This window comes from Toxotes jaculatrix, chromosome 16, assembly GCF_017976425.1.
Source record: "Toxotes jaculatrix isolate fToxJac2 chromosome 16, fToxJac2.pri, whole genome shotgun sequence".
In the NCBI taxonomy this organism is placed as follows: Eukaryota; Metazoa; Chordata; class Actinopteri; family Toxotidae; genus Toxotes; species Toxotes jaculatrix.
The window spans coordinates 24,870,840-24,883,756 of record NC_054409.1 but is presented as its reverse complement, the minus strand read 5'-3'; the positions used below and the strand labels follow the sequence as shown (position 1 = coordinate 24,883,756).

Genomic DNA, 12,917 nt, shown 5'->3' with positions numbered 1-12,917 from the left:
CCTAAACAGCCCCAATGCTGGGCCCCCTGATCAGCCCCTAGCAGGCTGATTAGAGGGAGAGAGAGAGACAGAGGTGTGAGTCTGTGTGTATGTGTGTGTGAGACAGAGAGACAGGAGGACAGACACTGGCACAGCAGCCGAGACAAGGTAAAGTGATGGCATGGTGGCCGAGCAAACACCAGACACCACAAACCTCTTGAAGACTGGATGGACGGACGGACGGACAGCAGCCACGTCAGAGGCATGGACAGGAACAAATTCTGTAGGAGGAAAAGTGATGGCGCGGCGGCCAGACATCCCAGCATCAAAGAACTGAAACTCATACCTCGTATAGCCTCTTCATCCAACGTTGTCAAAATCGACGCTACAATGCTGAGAGAGGGTTAGAGTGCAAGAGTGTGTGCGAGGGAGAGAGAGTGACAGACGGCAAACGGTCGGGCGGACAAACAATTATGGCATGGTGTGTGTGAGACAGAAAGAAAGAGAGGGTGAGACAGATCAGCACAGTGGCCGTGTGTGTGTGTGTGTGCAAGAGACACACACACACACACACACACACACGCACCCCAGCAGTAGAATAAAAACTTCACTTACAATTAGCTGATTTCTTCTCATGCTGATCTGTTTGTGGACCTGAAAGAAGAAGAAGAAGAAGCAGCTCAGTCTGAGTCTGCAGGTCAGAGACAGTTCACCTGTGAAGACACAGAGTGGACTGATCCTGTCCAACACTCACACTCTGTGGACATCAGTTCACTGAATATAAATGCATGTGTGTGAAGATTTATACACACACACACACATCAGGGAATAATCATTTCCTGTCACAGTTATTGATCATATTGGAGACTGTGATGTGTGAGTGAGGATGACTGTGGTGCAGCTAAAAGACGAAGAACGTTTCACAATCTTTATTATTGATTAAATTCTGCTCAACGAGTAAAACAGAAACTCAGCACTGATCAAACTGATGACGGTGTTTTCCTGTCATCAGTATTTTACCGTCAGCTCTGGACTCTAATATAATAAATGTTTCTGTGGGTAAAAACTCTGAGGACTTACAGACCTGTCTCCACACACCTCTGATAACCTGAGCACGTGGGAGGTGAACTGAGGGTTTACTAACGTGAGCTGAGGAGGCCGCTGAGGCCTAATTACCTCAGTGCGGCTGCGCAGTCCCGCGTGTCATATTCAGCCTTTATCTTCACCACATGAACCACATCACGGTCCAGAATTTAAATATGTCAAACCACCAAGACTGAAGGAATATTTACTACAGAACCAGGTGAGCTCCACCTTAAACCATAACCCCGGGTAGCACAAGCGCACCGTGGCACCGTAAACGGTGACTGTTTCCGGAACCGTGTCTTTGGCGCGCTTGTCGGGGCTCGTGTGAAATCGTGGATTGAAATGTTGTGTGTACTCACTTTTCGTAGAAAGTCCAGAAAGCCGTTTCCAAACCGTCTGTCCAAGGTGAGCGGTGCGATGTAGACACGCGCACTGCGGCTGCGTGCGCGAGCGTGTGCGCGGGCGTGAGCAGAAAATGGCGTCTGTGGCTCACGGGGTGGAAAAACCCGGGCCCCTCCGCTGCAGCATCTGAAACACAGATTCACAGGCTGATACACCTGCTCTCATACACCTGGGCTGATACACCTGGGCTGATACACCTGCTCTGTTTCCCTCAGTGTGCTCACACTGATCCATACTCACTCAGAAACTCGGTGGAAGTCTGTGTTCCGCGCACACGCGCTCTCCTCTCCCCCAAACCGGCGCGGTAATGGCGGACTCGGTGCAGCGCGCGGTGGTCGCAGTGGTACGTTGTTTAGCTGAAGCACGAGCTGAAACCAGCTCCAACACGCGGCTCAGCGTCCGGTTTGATCAGGTCACACACTGACTCAAAGTCCCGGGTCTTCACCTGATCAACAACAGTATTCCACAGATTTGAATGAACTCACAACCAGCGTCTCCGTCTCCACCTGCTTCTAGCGTCGAGCCGGCCCGCACCTTTCCCTTTTTAAATCCCACCCCTCTACCAACCAGGCGGGTTGTTCTCTGATTGGCTAATGATTGGCCAGTGATAACTGAGCCAGACCATTATAGAAACCAATAGGGGTGTTCGATACTGCAAAATCTGGTATGATCCCATACCGAGTAAACACAGGGTCAGTGCTGCTGATACAGAAAGGGGCGGAGCAACGCGCCATCATTTATGAAGTGAATGCAAACTTGAATGAAAATTGAAAATTTGAATTTTCATGATCATTGAATGATTTTGTGATTTTTCAATTTTCAATTAGTTGATCATGATTATGATCATAATAATTTTAAGATTTTAGGCAAATAAAAAACACTTTTTAAGTCAAAATTTAAATTTTACTTTTTCAGTTAAGATTTTTGTTCAGAAACAATAACAATATATAAATACAATAATATAACAAAATAACAATATCAACACTATAAAAATATAACAACAAATTTGCTTGGATTACACACAATTGTTTGTGAAAAATAAAATCAATAGGGCAAATTTTAAAAAAGTACAAATAACTAAACAAAAGCAAAAACTACTTTTTTACCACCTTTGGCTGAGGGCCCCTCCTGGGCCCCGTCGCCACATTCAGACCCACAGATTTATACGTTTCTGTTCAGAAACAATAACATGTTTACATTTTTCCCTTTTATTGCACTTGCTGACCACTAAATCTGCTGCTGTTGTATCTATTTTATATCTGACTTTTACTGCAGTTAGTGTGACTCCTGTTATCACTGCTAATCATAGTAATAATCTGTGTGATCCTGTGAATGGATGTAACGTGCCTCCACCGTGTCAGGACACTGGAATCCTCACAGGACTTTGTTTTCTCTTGTTTTCTTGTATGCTGATGTTTTGCCTTTGGAAAATTTTTCTCAGTTTTTCGTGAATTACCTTGCGCAAAATGAATATTCTGGAAACCTTTACACAAGCACACCGAGTCCGGTCGAGCCGCATGTTTTGATGTATAATTTGCTGGTGTGGAGGTTGGTGCTTGGTGCTGTGGATGTGTGTTCTGTTTATCCCTGTTAATGCAGACGTGATAATTGAATAACACTCGAGGGAACTCTGAGTCTGTTACACCATGACTGACAAGTCAGGGTCACAGATTCCCCTCCATCTCCGAGAGCCCCCCCCCCACCTCCCCACACCCCCACCCATACATATGTGTGAAGCTCTTCTAATGCAGAATATGTATTTACATTGGAGATAATTGCATGTGTGTCCATTCCAGCAGTGTGTTTGTGTGTCCTTGTCTTCCTGGACACGTGGTGCTGCCTGACAGTCGGTAATCAGGCCATTTGGACTCACTCAGCCTCGCTGTAATTTGATTTTAATATTCTTCACCTTCTCTGGCACACGCTGACTATACCAGCATAACTGAGAGCATCACATGCTGCAGACACTGAGGACCATTTTACACACATGGAAATGTCATCAGTGCAAATAACGTGGTGTGGGCGTAGATTTAATCCGTGTTTGTGTGCATATATGTGTGTGTGTGTGTGAGTGTGTGATTTCTCACACAGCTGCTTCACCACGTCCTTTGTTTTCCGGTGGTTTTACCTGAAATGTTGCTGTTTGGCTCATTTACAGCAGCACTGGTTTGTCCAGCGTGAGAAATGATCAGATTCTGTTTAATGAGAGACTTTAAAAAATGAGCCACTTTCATAGAAGCTTTAGTTTGTCTGACTTTGTGTAGGTGTCATTTCATGTAATTGTGATCTGAGCTCTTGGTTTTGTATTTAAATATAATTTAAAAAAAAACAAATTTGAATTTTAAAAAAAGGGGTTCATCTCCTCTGAACCACTGTCACTGATTTCTACCTCCGTCTGCACTGGACTCGTTAAACGACCACACAACCAGAGTCAGCAGTGTTTGTAATGTTCCACACAAAAACCCTCAGGTCAGGAACACGACAGTTTCCAAATCAAAGTGTCTGACAGTGTCCTCACACCTGGACGCCGGGCTTTTACCCAATGACCAGTCTCACTATGATGATGATGTGTTAGAGTGAGAGAACCTGCCCCTTCCAATGAGGCACGCTCACTGTGGGAGCTGCAGGTTCATTTGATTCCTGTTCTGTGCTCAGATGATGGGATTATCATTTAACTCCTGCAGACGCAGTGAAGGAACTGAACCATCCTAAAACCCTGGGATGGTGAAACAACATCTGAGCCGTCTTCTTGCTGTAAAACCTACAGTCATGTCTTATTTAAATATGTTTATTTTGTCATGTATTTTGGTCAAGGGTCCTCTTATTCTGAGTCTGGAATCTAATTTAGAGGAAACAGGTCAGAGACAGTACAGTACATTTTCTCTGTCTCTGAGCTGATGATTAGTCCAGATGAATCTTTAACGAGCCCTGTGGGGAAATGAGAAAGCTCAGGCAGGATTTGATCGAGTGGATTCAGAGGCGGTGGAGTGAAGCTCTCAGCTCTCTCTGCTCTGACTCTCCTGTTGTCTTCAGCTCTGCTGTTACCTCTGTCCGACCTCCATCTGCCACCAGCACTACCTGCTTCTCACACAAGAGCGCTGCGTAAAGATAAATGTCTAATTTCTTCATCATCAGCAACATGATGTGTGTACAGTATAATGTTATACTGTATAATGTTGCCATGAATTCAATATATACTAGTTTGACAGTTTCACAAAGAAAAGTCCAACTTGTTGAGTATGAGACATTAAGAATGTTGGTGGAGGATGGTGGACATAAACATGGTGGACGTAAACATGGTGGACGTAAACATGGTGGACGTAAACATGGTGGACATAAACATGGTGGACGTAAACATGGTGGACATAAACATGGTGTTTTCCTTTAAACTCATGGAGATGTAAACACTTCCCTCATGTTTCTGTTCAAAGTTCGGCGGCAAATCATGAACACGACTCCACAGCGGTCAGCTCTGCAACCATCTGAGTCACTCCCTCACAACAATCAGCGCTGACAAGCCAGGGGTGTCACCGAGCGAGTGTGTGTGTGTGTGTGTGTGTGACACAGAGAAACAGAAAGTGAGAGAGAGACTGGAGGAAAGTGTGTGTTTGTCACTGTGGATTATGGTCATGTCTTTTGTGTAGAACTGACTTCGTTGGCAGGATTACTCAAGCAGGCCAGCACCCACTGCCCCACACACACACACACACACACACACACACACACACACACACACACACACACGAACACACACAGAGTGACCTCTGTGTGAAAGTCAAATGCGCAGCTCTCAGGCCTGTCAGACTATATTATTCTGTGCAACCAACAGACAAGCAAAGACAAACACCTTCACATATGTGCGTACGTGTCAAATACTCATGCACACACACTCACACACACACACACACACACACACACACACACACACACACACACACACACACACACACATGTTCAGCCTAAAACTGAAGGATTTACGTGGAGCAGACTTCACTTTGTCTCCTAAACAAAGTCGAGTCCCCAGAATGTGACTGTATAAATAGATTACAAGCACACACACACACAGGTGGACCGCGTCTCTCACGTCACTGACCCGACCGTATGACTTCGTTCACCTTACTTCACCCTCGCTTTCCCTCCAACTCGCTGCATTATTTCATTCCTAAAGACAGAGGAAGAATCATGGAAGAGAAATGAAGCAGCAGAGAGTCTGAGGAATTAAAGAGGAGAGAGAGACAAAGAAAGAGAAGGGACAGGATGGTGAAACACTAAACTAGGACAGGCAGTAGATTAAGCTCAGCAGCTGTACAGTTATTGCCTGTGACAGTTTCTTGTGCATTAACATATGCATGATGTAGCGGATACTGCAGGACACGTGTGCTGGAAACGCAGAGATAATCTCCCAAACTACTGGATGAATCAGCCTTTTATTTCCACAAGGATTTTCATCTTTCAGGAGACTTTCCGTCTGTTTCATGTGTTTTTGGTCATTTGTGTTTCATGTCAGGAGAATTTCACACAGTAATCATGTTCTCACGCTCTGATATGTGGCGTGAATGGGTGATGTTGTTGTCACGTGAATTGTTCATGTTGAGCTCAGCTTTGTTCGACTCGCACACAGGTAGGCTTCACTTTTCCATCCATCAGTTTTAATCTTTTCACTTTTCCCAAACTGCATCTTTTTCATGTGATGTTCAGATTTTGTGCTTGTGTTGTGTTTGTGTTGTGTTTGTGTTGTGATTACATTGTGTTTGTGTTGTGTTTGTGACTGCAGGTCTCGACTGGCTGATTTCCACATGAACTGCCAGATGACGTCTCACACTGTCACCAGCTGCCCTAATGATAACTACCACGGCTGCCTCATGTCCTACGTCGGCCTCATCGGTGAGTTTGATCATTTCTCAGTAAAGTCGTGTTCAGATTGATTTGTTTTGTTTTGGATTATTAAAACATCAGCTGATCAGTTAAGAAGCTGATACCAGCTAATTTGAGGCACTTGAGTTTGATAAGTTCCTAAGTGTCTAAATCGATTAATCAAGCTAAACCAGTAAATCCAGTATGTTGTACATGTATGGGTACCAGTTAATATGTTGGCTAATTAGTTTAGAAATGTCAGTAGAGAAGAGCCACAGAGGTTTGAGGTCTGAAACGTTTCCTCACTCTTTAACATGCTGATGGCGACACAGGTGACGCTCTTCTCCTCTGGACATCATCCAGAAATTTAATTCCCAGTTTGGGAAAAAAATCCTCTTTATGTTTCTTCTCTGCAAATCTGATTCCTCCTCGTCCTCAGCATCGACTCCCTCCCTCTCTCTGTCTCAGGCTCAGACGTAACGCCCAACTACAGCGACAGCAGTCCGTCCAACATCACCATCAGCCTGTGGTGTACCTGCAGGGGCACTGGCAATCAGGAGCGGGAATGTGACGCCTTCCACCGGGACTTCACACACAACACCTGCCTCAGTGAGTCCTGGCTCCAAGGCTGTGAAATCCTCCAAAGGGGGGGGGGGGCAGATCAGAGAAAGGTTTAGGTCAGAGTTTCACCTGATGCTGTAATTATCACTTCATTACCCAAATCATTTACTGTTTAATGACTAATCACTTAATCAACTGAGTATTCCAGCTTGAATTCAGTTCAGATTTCATATAATAAAATGAAATGAATCAGAGAAAAACAGTAAACATTCATATCTGAACAGCTGAACAGTCATTTTACAGCCTTCTGCTTGAAAAGTGGCTGAAATTTATCAGAATATTTCCTGATTAAACGTGTGTGTGTGCATGTGTGTATACAGTAATATATATAAGTGTAAAAAAAGCCGTGAGCGAGGCAGATAATTGAGGAGAAAGGTTAGGCGGGGGAGGAAGAACAGAGGAGTGTGAGACGATGTGCTGAATATCCCCTGATACTTTCTTTAAATAACACTGACCCAGCTACAGCATCACCTCAGCACCTCCCCCGTCAAACAAACAGCCTCCATCTTCTCCTTTAATGTGAACATACACACACATATCCACGCGCTCCCGTTGCAAAGCACAGCCACGTCAAAACACTGGAATTTTATCATGTATTAAACATTAGTGGGAGCTAATCACAGACCAGAGCGTGTGGAGAGATTCTGTGATCAGTCAGACCAAGGTGGACGAGCTCAGGGTGTTTTAAACTAAAGATGAAATAACCGTCGACTGTTGATTCATTCACCAAACACTTCACAGTGGATTATGCTACGTATAGAGCCGTATACAGTCCACCACAGTCCCCTGCCAAGGCTGTCTGATGACTCCTCTGACTTCTCTCTGCTGAATGTGTTGGACTTGACAGGTGTGTATTTTACTGGCCTCGCTGCTGTTTCAGCTGACTGATCGGGTTAGTGTGTGTATGAAATCAAAGTCAGGCCGTGGTGTAAGTGTTGTGCGTGTGTGGGTCTGTACTGTACATGTTGTGTGTTCTTTATTCAGATGTCCATTAGCTTCCACAGGGTTTGATTTGTACACATGTCAAAGGTCAGTGGACCCCTGAACACAAAACAGGAAAAACAAAACGAAACAGGACAAAGTTCATCCTCATCAGATCAGCTTCTGAGAGCAGAACGAAGCTCGAGGCTGAGAAGGTTTCTCAGACCTCGGTGGCATGTTGGTGACATGTTGGTGACATGTTGGTGACATGTTGGTGGCATGTTGGTGACATGTTGGTGGCATGTTGGTGACATGTTGGTGGCATGTTGGTGACATGTTGGTGGCATGTTGGTGACATGTTGGTGACATGTTGGTGGCATGTTGGTGACATGTTGGTGGCATGTTGGTGACATGTTGGTGGCATGTTGGTGACATGTTGGTGACATGTTGGTGGCATGTTGGTGACATGTTGGTGACATGTTGGTGACATTGGTGGGAAACGTACAGGTAAACAAACAGCTTACCTGAAGTTAGCTTTGGTTTTACTGAGCTCACTCGGGTCCAGGTCCGATCGGCTCAGATGTCTCTGGACAGAAACAGGACAAACTGCTGGTTGTCGTCCATGTTTGTTCTGTGAGGGTGTGACAGTCAGCGTTCTCTCAGAGCTCCACTGGGCACTGAGCAGTGGCTCAGTGTGTTTACTTCCTGACAGAGACTAAAAACCTGTGGATGTTGGTGGAAACAGTCCTTACATGTGGTTTGTTCAGACTCAGGTTTGTCTGCAGGTTTGTCCAAAGTTCTCTCAGTAAAGTGGAAAGTGACGAGCTGATTTTAGAGACGGCCGCTTTTTCTTTTTTCTCTCGGACACTTCAATCCGACGTCTTTTCCTCTGCTCCTCTTCCCTCTTCCCGTCACGCTTTAAAATCACATGTGAACTGGTTCAGTGAGGCAGCATGACAGATGTCATCAGCAGCTTTCAGACCAACTTTACATTCACCTGAGCCTCCTCCCATTGCATCTGTAACAGACAGCTTTTAAAGAAGGATCATGCTGAATGACCCGGTTCAGTTCTAATGAATTTACAGTTAAAAACTCATTTTTCACCTGAGGTGGGGGCGTGCCCACTTATTAACCAATACATACATGTTTGTGAAACCACCTGATTTGTTAGACAGGTAGTAAAATGAATGGCTGCGTCTTGGTGAGAGCAGAATGGTCTTGTTGTGGTGTAATGTGGCCATTAGCAGGTGTAACAGGGGTCTGATATGGACGCTCAGTCCGTCCTCTGCCCCGCTCTCTCTCATGTCTCCGCTCTGTGCCCTGCTTTCTCCATCTCCTCTCACAGAAAACGCCATCCAGTCGTTTGGTTACGGCTCAGAGGGAGGAACGCTTCTTGTAACTGAGTCGTCATCCACCTTGTTACCCCCCGCTCAGCCTCCAATCATCTCCAAACCTGCTCCCTCTCTACACGGCACTGCGATCAAACCCATGGACAGCGCTTGTATGTTTTCCACTTGTGCCAACCTGCAGGTGAGTCTGCCTCCACGTGTTTTATCATGGCAGCTTAACCTGACGTTGAGTCAGTCTGTGACATTTATTTATGGCTTGTCTGAGCTGCAAAACCAAAATGCAGTGACTTTATTACACGATGCACAGAAGTTTAGTGTCTGTGGACTACAGAGTAAAATGAACACAGCTCCACTGCCTCTGCAGCTCCTGCTTTGTCTTTGTAAAGAAGAGTCAATAAAACACAGCAGCTCTGTCTTGCGTTCATCACAAAGTGAGGATGTGCTGATCTGAGTATAGACAGAGAAATCCATGCAGTCGAACAGGCAGACACGACTGAGGAGGTCTGAGCAGATTCATGTGCTCTGCTCTTCTTCACCTTCACACACATTAGCCTCATCCTGCCTGCATCCAGGGGAAGTGGAAACCCATCCATTATGTACAGGGAAGAGGTGTAAGGCTGTAGGTTGAAGGCCAATATAAATTGCTATCCATTATGTAAGAGATTTAAAGCATCAATTATAGAAGACCTGGACATATAATGTGTGGAGATATTTTACTAAGCTGCTTCATTTTTAACTCAAATATACAGAACATACAAACTACAGAAATCTGGGCAGTAAATCCAGCTGGAGCTGGAGTCAGGAAGTGATTAGCCTAGCTTAGCATAAAGACTGGAAGTGGGGGGAAACAGCTAGCCTGGCTCTGTCCAAAGGAGTCTGGACTCCAGAACTTCACGTTTGGTTGTGTTGGGTTGTAAAGTGGTGTGGTGGTTGTGTAACGTTCACAGTGTTCATCAGAACCAAAAGCTGAACAACTGGCGTAGAAAATATCTGCTTCTCTGATCCAGAGGAGAAGCTTCGAGCTTCGTCAGGCTTCTTCTCCATAGCAACGGAGGCTGAGGCTCATGGGTATTGTGGTAACTAGTAACATCACAACAAGAGTGAGAGGTGTGAACGTTTAGTAAAAAGCCCAAACCAACATGAAAAGGTTACAAAGGTCAAAGTTCAGTGTAGTGAATTTAGGTTGTCGTTTATTTACCTGCTCGACAGAATGTTTGCAACTCGTTCGCCAGCACTGGACACTGCAGGGAATCAGAGAAGCTCCTGGGTTTGCGAGCGTCTGGTTAACTCTCCTGTGGATGATGACAGCAGCAGCCTGAGCACCGAGCCCCGGCCGAGCGTTAGCTCCGTGATGTTACATGATGCTGTGTAACGACAACAAATATTCACAATTTAACGGCTGTGACAGAAGCTGAATTCATCCTCCACCTCTCCCTCGGGTTCATGAAGCAAAATGGCAGCACCTGCAAACTGCCGCCTGTCAGCACTTTGAAAAGCCGCCTGTAAATAGCTGGAATGTGAGAGTGAGCGTTGAATATGAACCGTCCGTGGTCACACGGCAGCAGAGATGAAGTGACGCCAGGAAAGAGGCCGACGGAGGACCGGATAAAAACAGATATGATAGAAAAAAGAGGGAGAGCTGGAGGAGAAGCGTGTAATGTAGCGGAGCGCGGCGTCCCTCTGGATGCTGAATATTACCTCGTGCATGCTGCTGTGGATTTGTTTGCTGAATTGTATTACTCTGCCACAGCACATGAATAAAACCATCGTTCTTCTGTGAGCGGTGCTGAGCAGTCAGTTTATCGGAAACAGTCCTGCAGAGGCGTCCGGTGTCAGAGGAGGTTACCGCAGTAATAGTCAATATGATAATGATTCGTCCGCACGGTTTAATGATCGCTGTAACAACCTCGTGTATGTGCACATGGATGAACATTTGTGGATTTGCATCAGTACATTTCAGAGGAAATGATAATGACGCGTCGTGCGGAGCTTCCAGGCTGCTCTCCACCATTCGCCAAAAGAGTTTTCTGCTCTCTCGTCGAGCGATAAGATCTGATTGGCTCTCCCACCCGGGCAACGGGAGGAGATATGCTAATGAAGCGCCAACAAAGAGGCTGATGGGAGACTCAGATAAATGATGCAGTGTGTGTGTGTGTGTTTGTTTACTGCTCTGCATTTCAATGACAGTGAATCTGCTGAACTGTTTCTCAACTGCAGGCGTGTGTGCATGTGTGTGTCTCACTATGAGTTCTTGTTTTGCAGGATGGAGGCCAGAAGTGCGTCCCCTCGGATGAGTACGAGTGTGAAGAGGTGAGGAGCTTTGATTACACACCTGTGTTTTCCGTCATGTGGTGGAAGGTGATGCGCAGGTGGTTCAGGTCCATCTTCATCTCAAACAAGCAGAACGTCTTCACCATCCAATGTTTCACTATCAGAGCAGAAGAACAGCTGTTTGTAAATCATCACGTTTTCACTGAGTTTACATCAAGTTTATTTACTGGCTGTTTACACACAATCAAAAACAGGTAAACAACAACAGGAGAGAGAAGAACCTCCACTGAAACAGCCCCACAGCTTCTCCATTTCCCAGAATTCCATCCATCAACGTCACTCAGTCAACACAGGAAGTTCTCAGAGTTTCAGAGTAAAAGTACTCATTATACAGAATGATTAATATATGACTGTACTGTGATTACTGATGCATTAATGTTGCACCTGGTAAAGGTGGAGCTGATTTTAATGACTCTATAAACTGCTGAGTAGTTTCATCTATAACGACACAACATAGATTTGTTGGTTGTGTTTTATATTAATAATCTGAACAAAGAAACAGGAAACTAAAACTTTACATTAAATCAGGTAAAGTACCAGCTCCTCAGATACCTACGTCACCGCTGACTCAGGTGAAAACAAAAGTCACTGCAGGAAGAATCTGTTGGATCAGTTTCACAGAATGACTAATTCTTCTCTCACGCTCTTTCCTTTTCCTGCCCCCCCCGTCCCCCCGTCCCTGCCCGTCCAGGCTCTGTTGGCCCAGGGGTCCTTAGACTCTCAGGACTCTGCAGGACCCAAAAGCAGCAGCTGGCAATCAGCTCCACTCCTCCACCACGTGTCTGTGACTGTGTGTGTGTCCGTTCTGCCAACGTTTCTACTCTACGTCTCATAAATGTGAACTCATACACACACATAGACACATACACACACACACACACACATATACACACTCCTTAAATGGCAAGACCCAGAGAAAGTCACGTGACTCGCCGCCCTTCACGACGGGAAAATGTCAACCAACAGACGTCCAAACATCAACAACGGCCTTTGGAGGAGGGAAAGTCTTCTGGAGGACGTTCAGATCTCTGCACCACACACACACCGAGGAAGACGAGCAGAAGAAGACGACGCTGGACTGTGGATTCTGTGAGAGACAGAGGGACAGATAAGGAAAGCAGAGACAGAGAGACACTCAGGATTTTGGATCATGGTGACTTCATTCCCAACGCTCCCTGTCCGGAGGGTTTGTGTGCTTGTTGTGCAGCTCGGCTCGGACTCGTTCCCTCCAGCTTTCTTGGATCTGAGACAGCTGGGCTGAAAAGCACAGGGACTTTGGCTCAAGCACAAAACCACACAAGCACACAGACACACACACACACACACACACAAGTCTTAAAATCAGCAGTGTGAGAGAGAGAGGACAGGATTTCT

General features: G+C 45.7%; 1 protein-coding gene across 1 annotated transcript in view; it reads left to right on the top strand.

Annotated features, from left to right (window-relative positions):
- The window catches only part of gfra2b (GDNF family receptor alpha 2b), a 57,014-nt gene extending 44,632 nt beyond the window's left edge, over positions 1-12,382 (top strand). The window contains exons 6-10 of the mRNA XM_041059021.1: positions 6,242-6,351; positions 6,790-6,930; positions 9,209-9,393; positions 11,475-11,522; positions 12,235-12,382. Of these exons, the coding sequence (XP_040914955.1) occupies positions 6,242-6,351; positions 6,790-6,930; positions 9,209-9,393; positions 11,475-11,522; positions 12,235-12,378 (628 nt within the window). The 3' untranslated portion in view covers positions 12,379-12,382. The remainder of the gene's footprint in view (positions 1-6,241; positions 6,352-6,789; positions 6,931-9,208; positions 9,394-11,474; positions 11,523-12,234) is intronic.
- Positions 12,383-12,917: the final 535 nt, after the last annotated feature.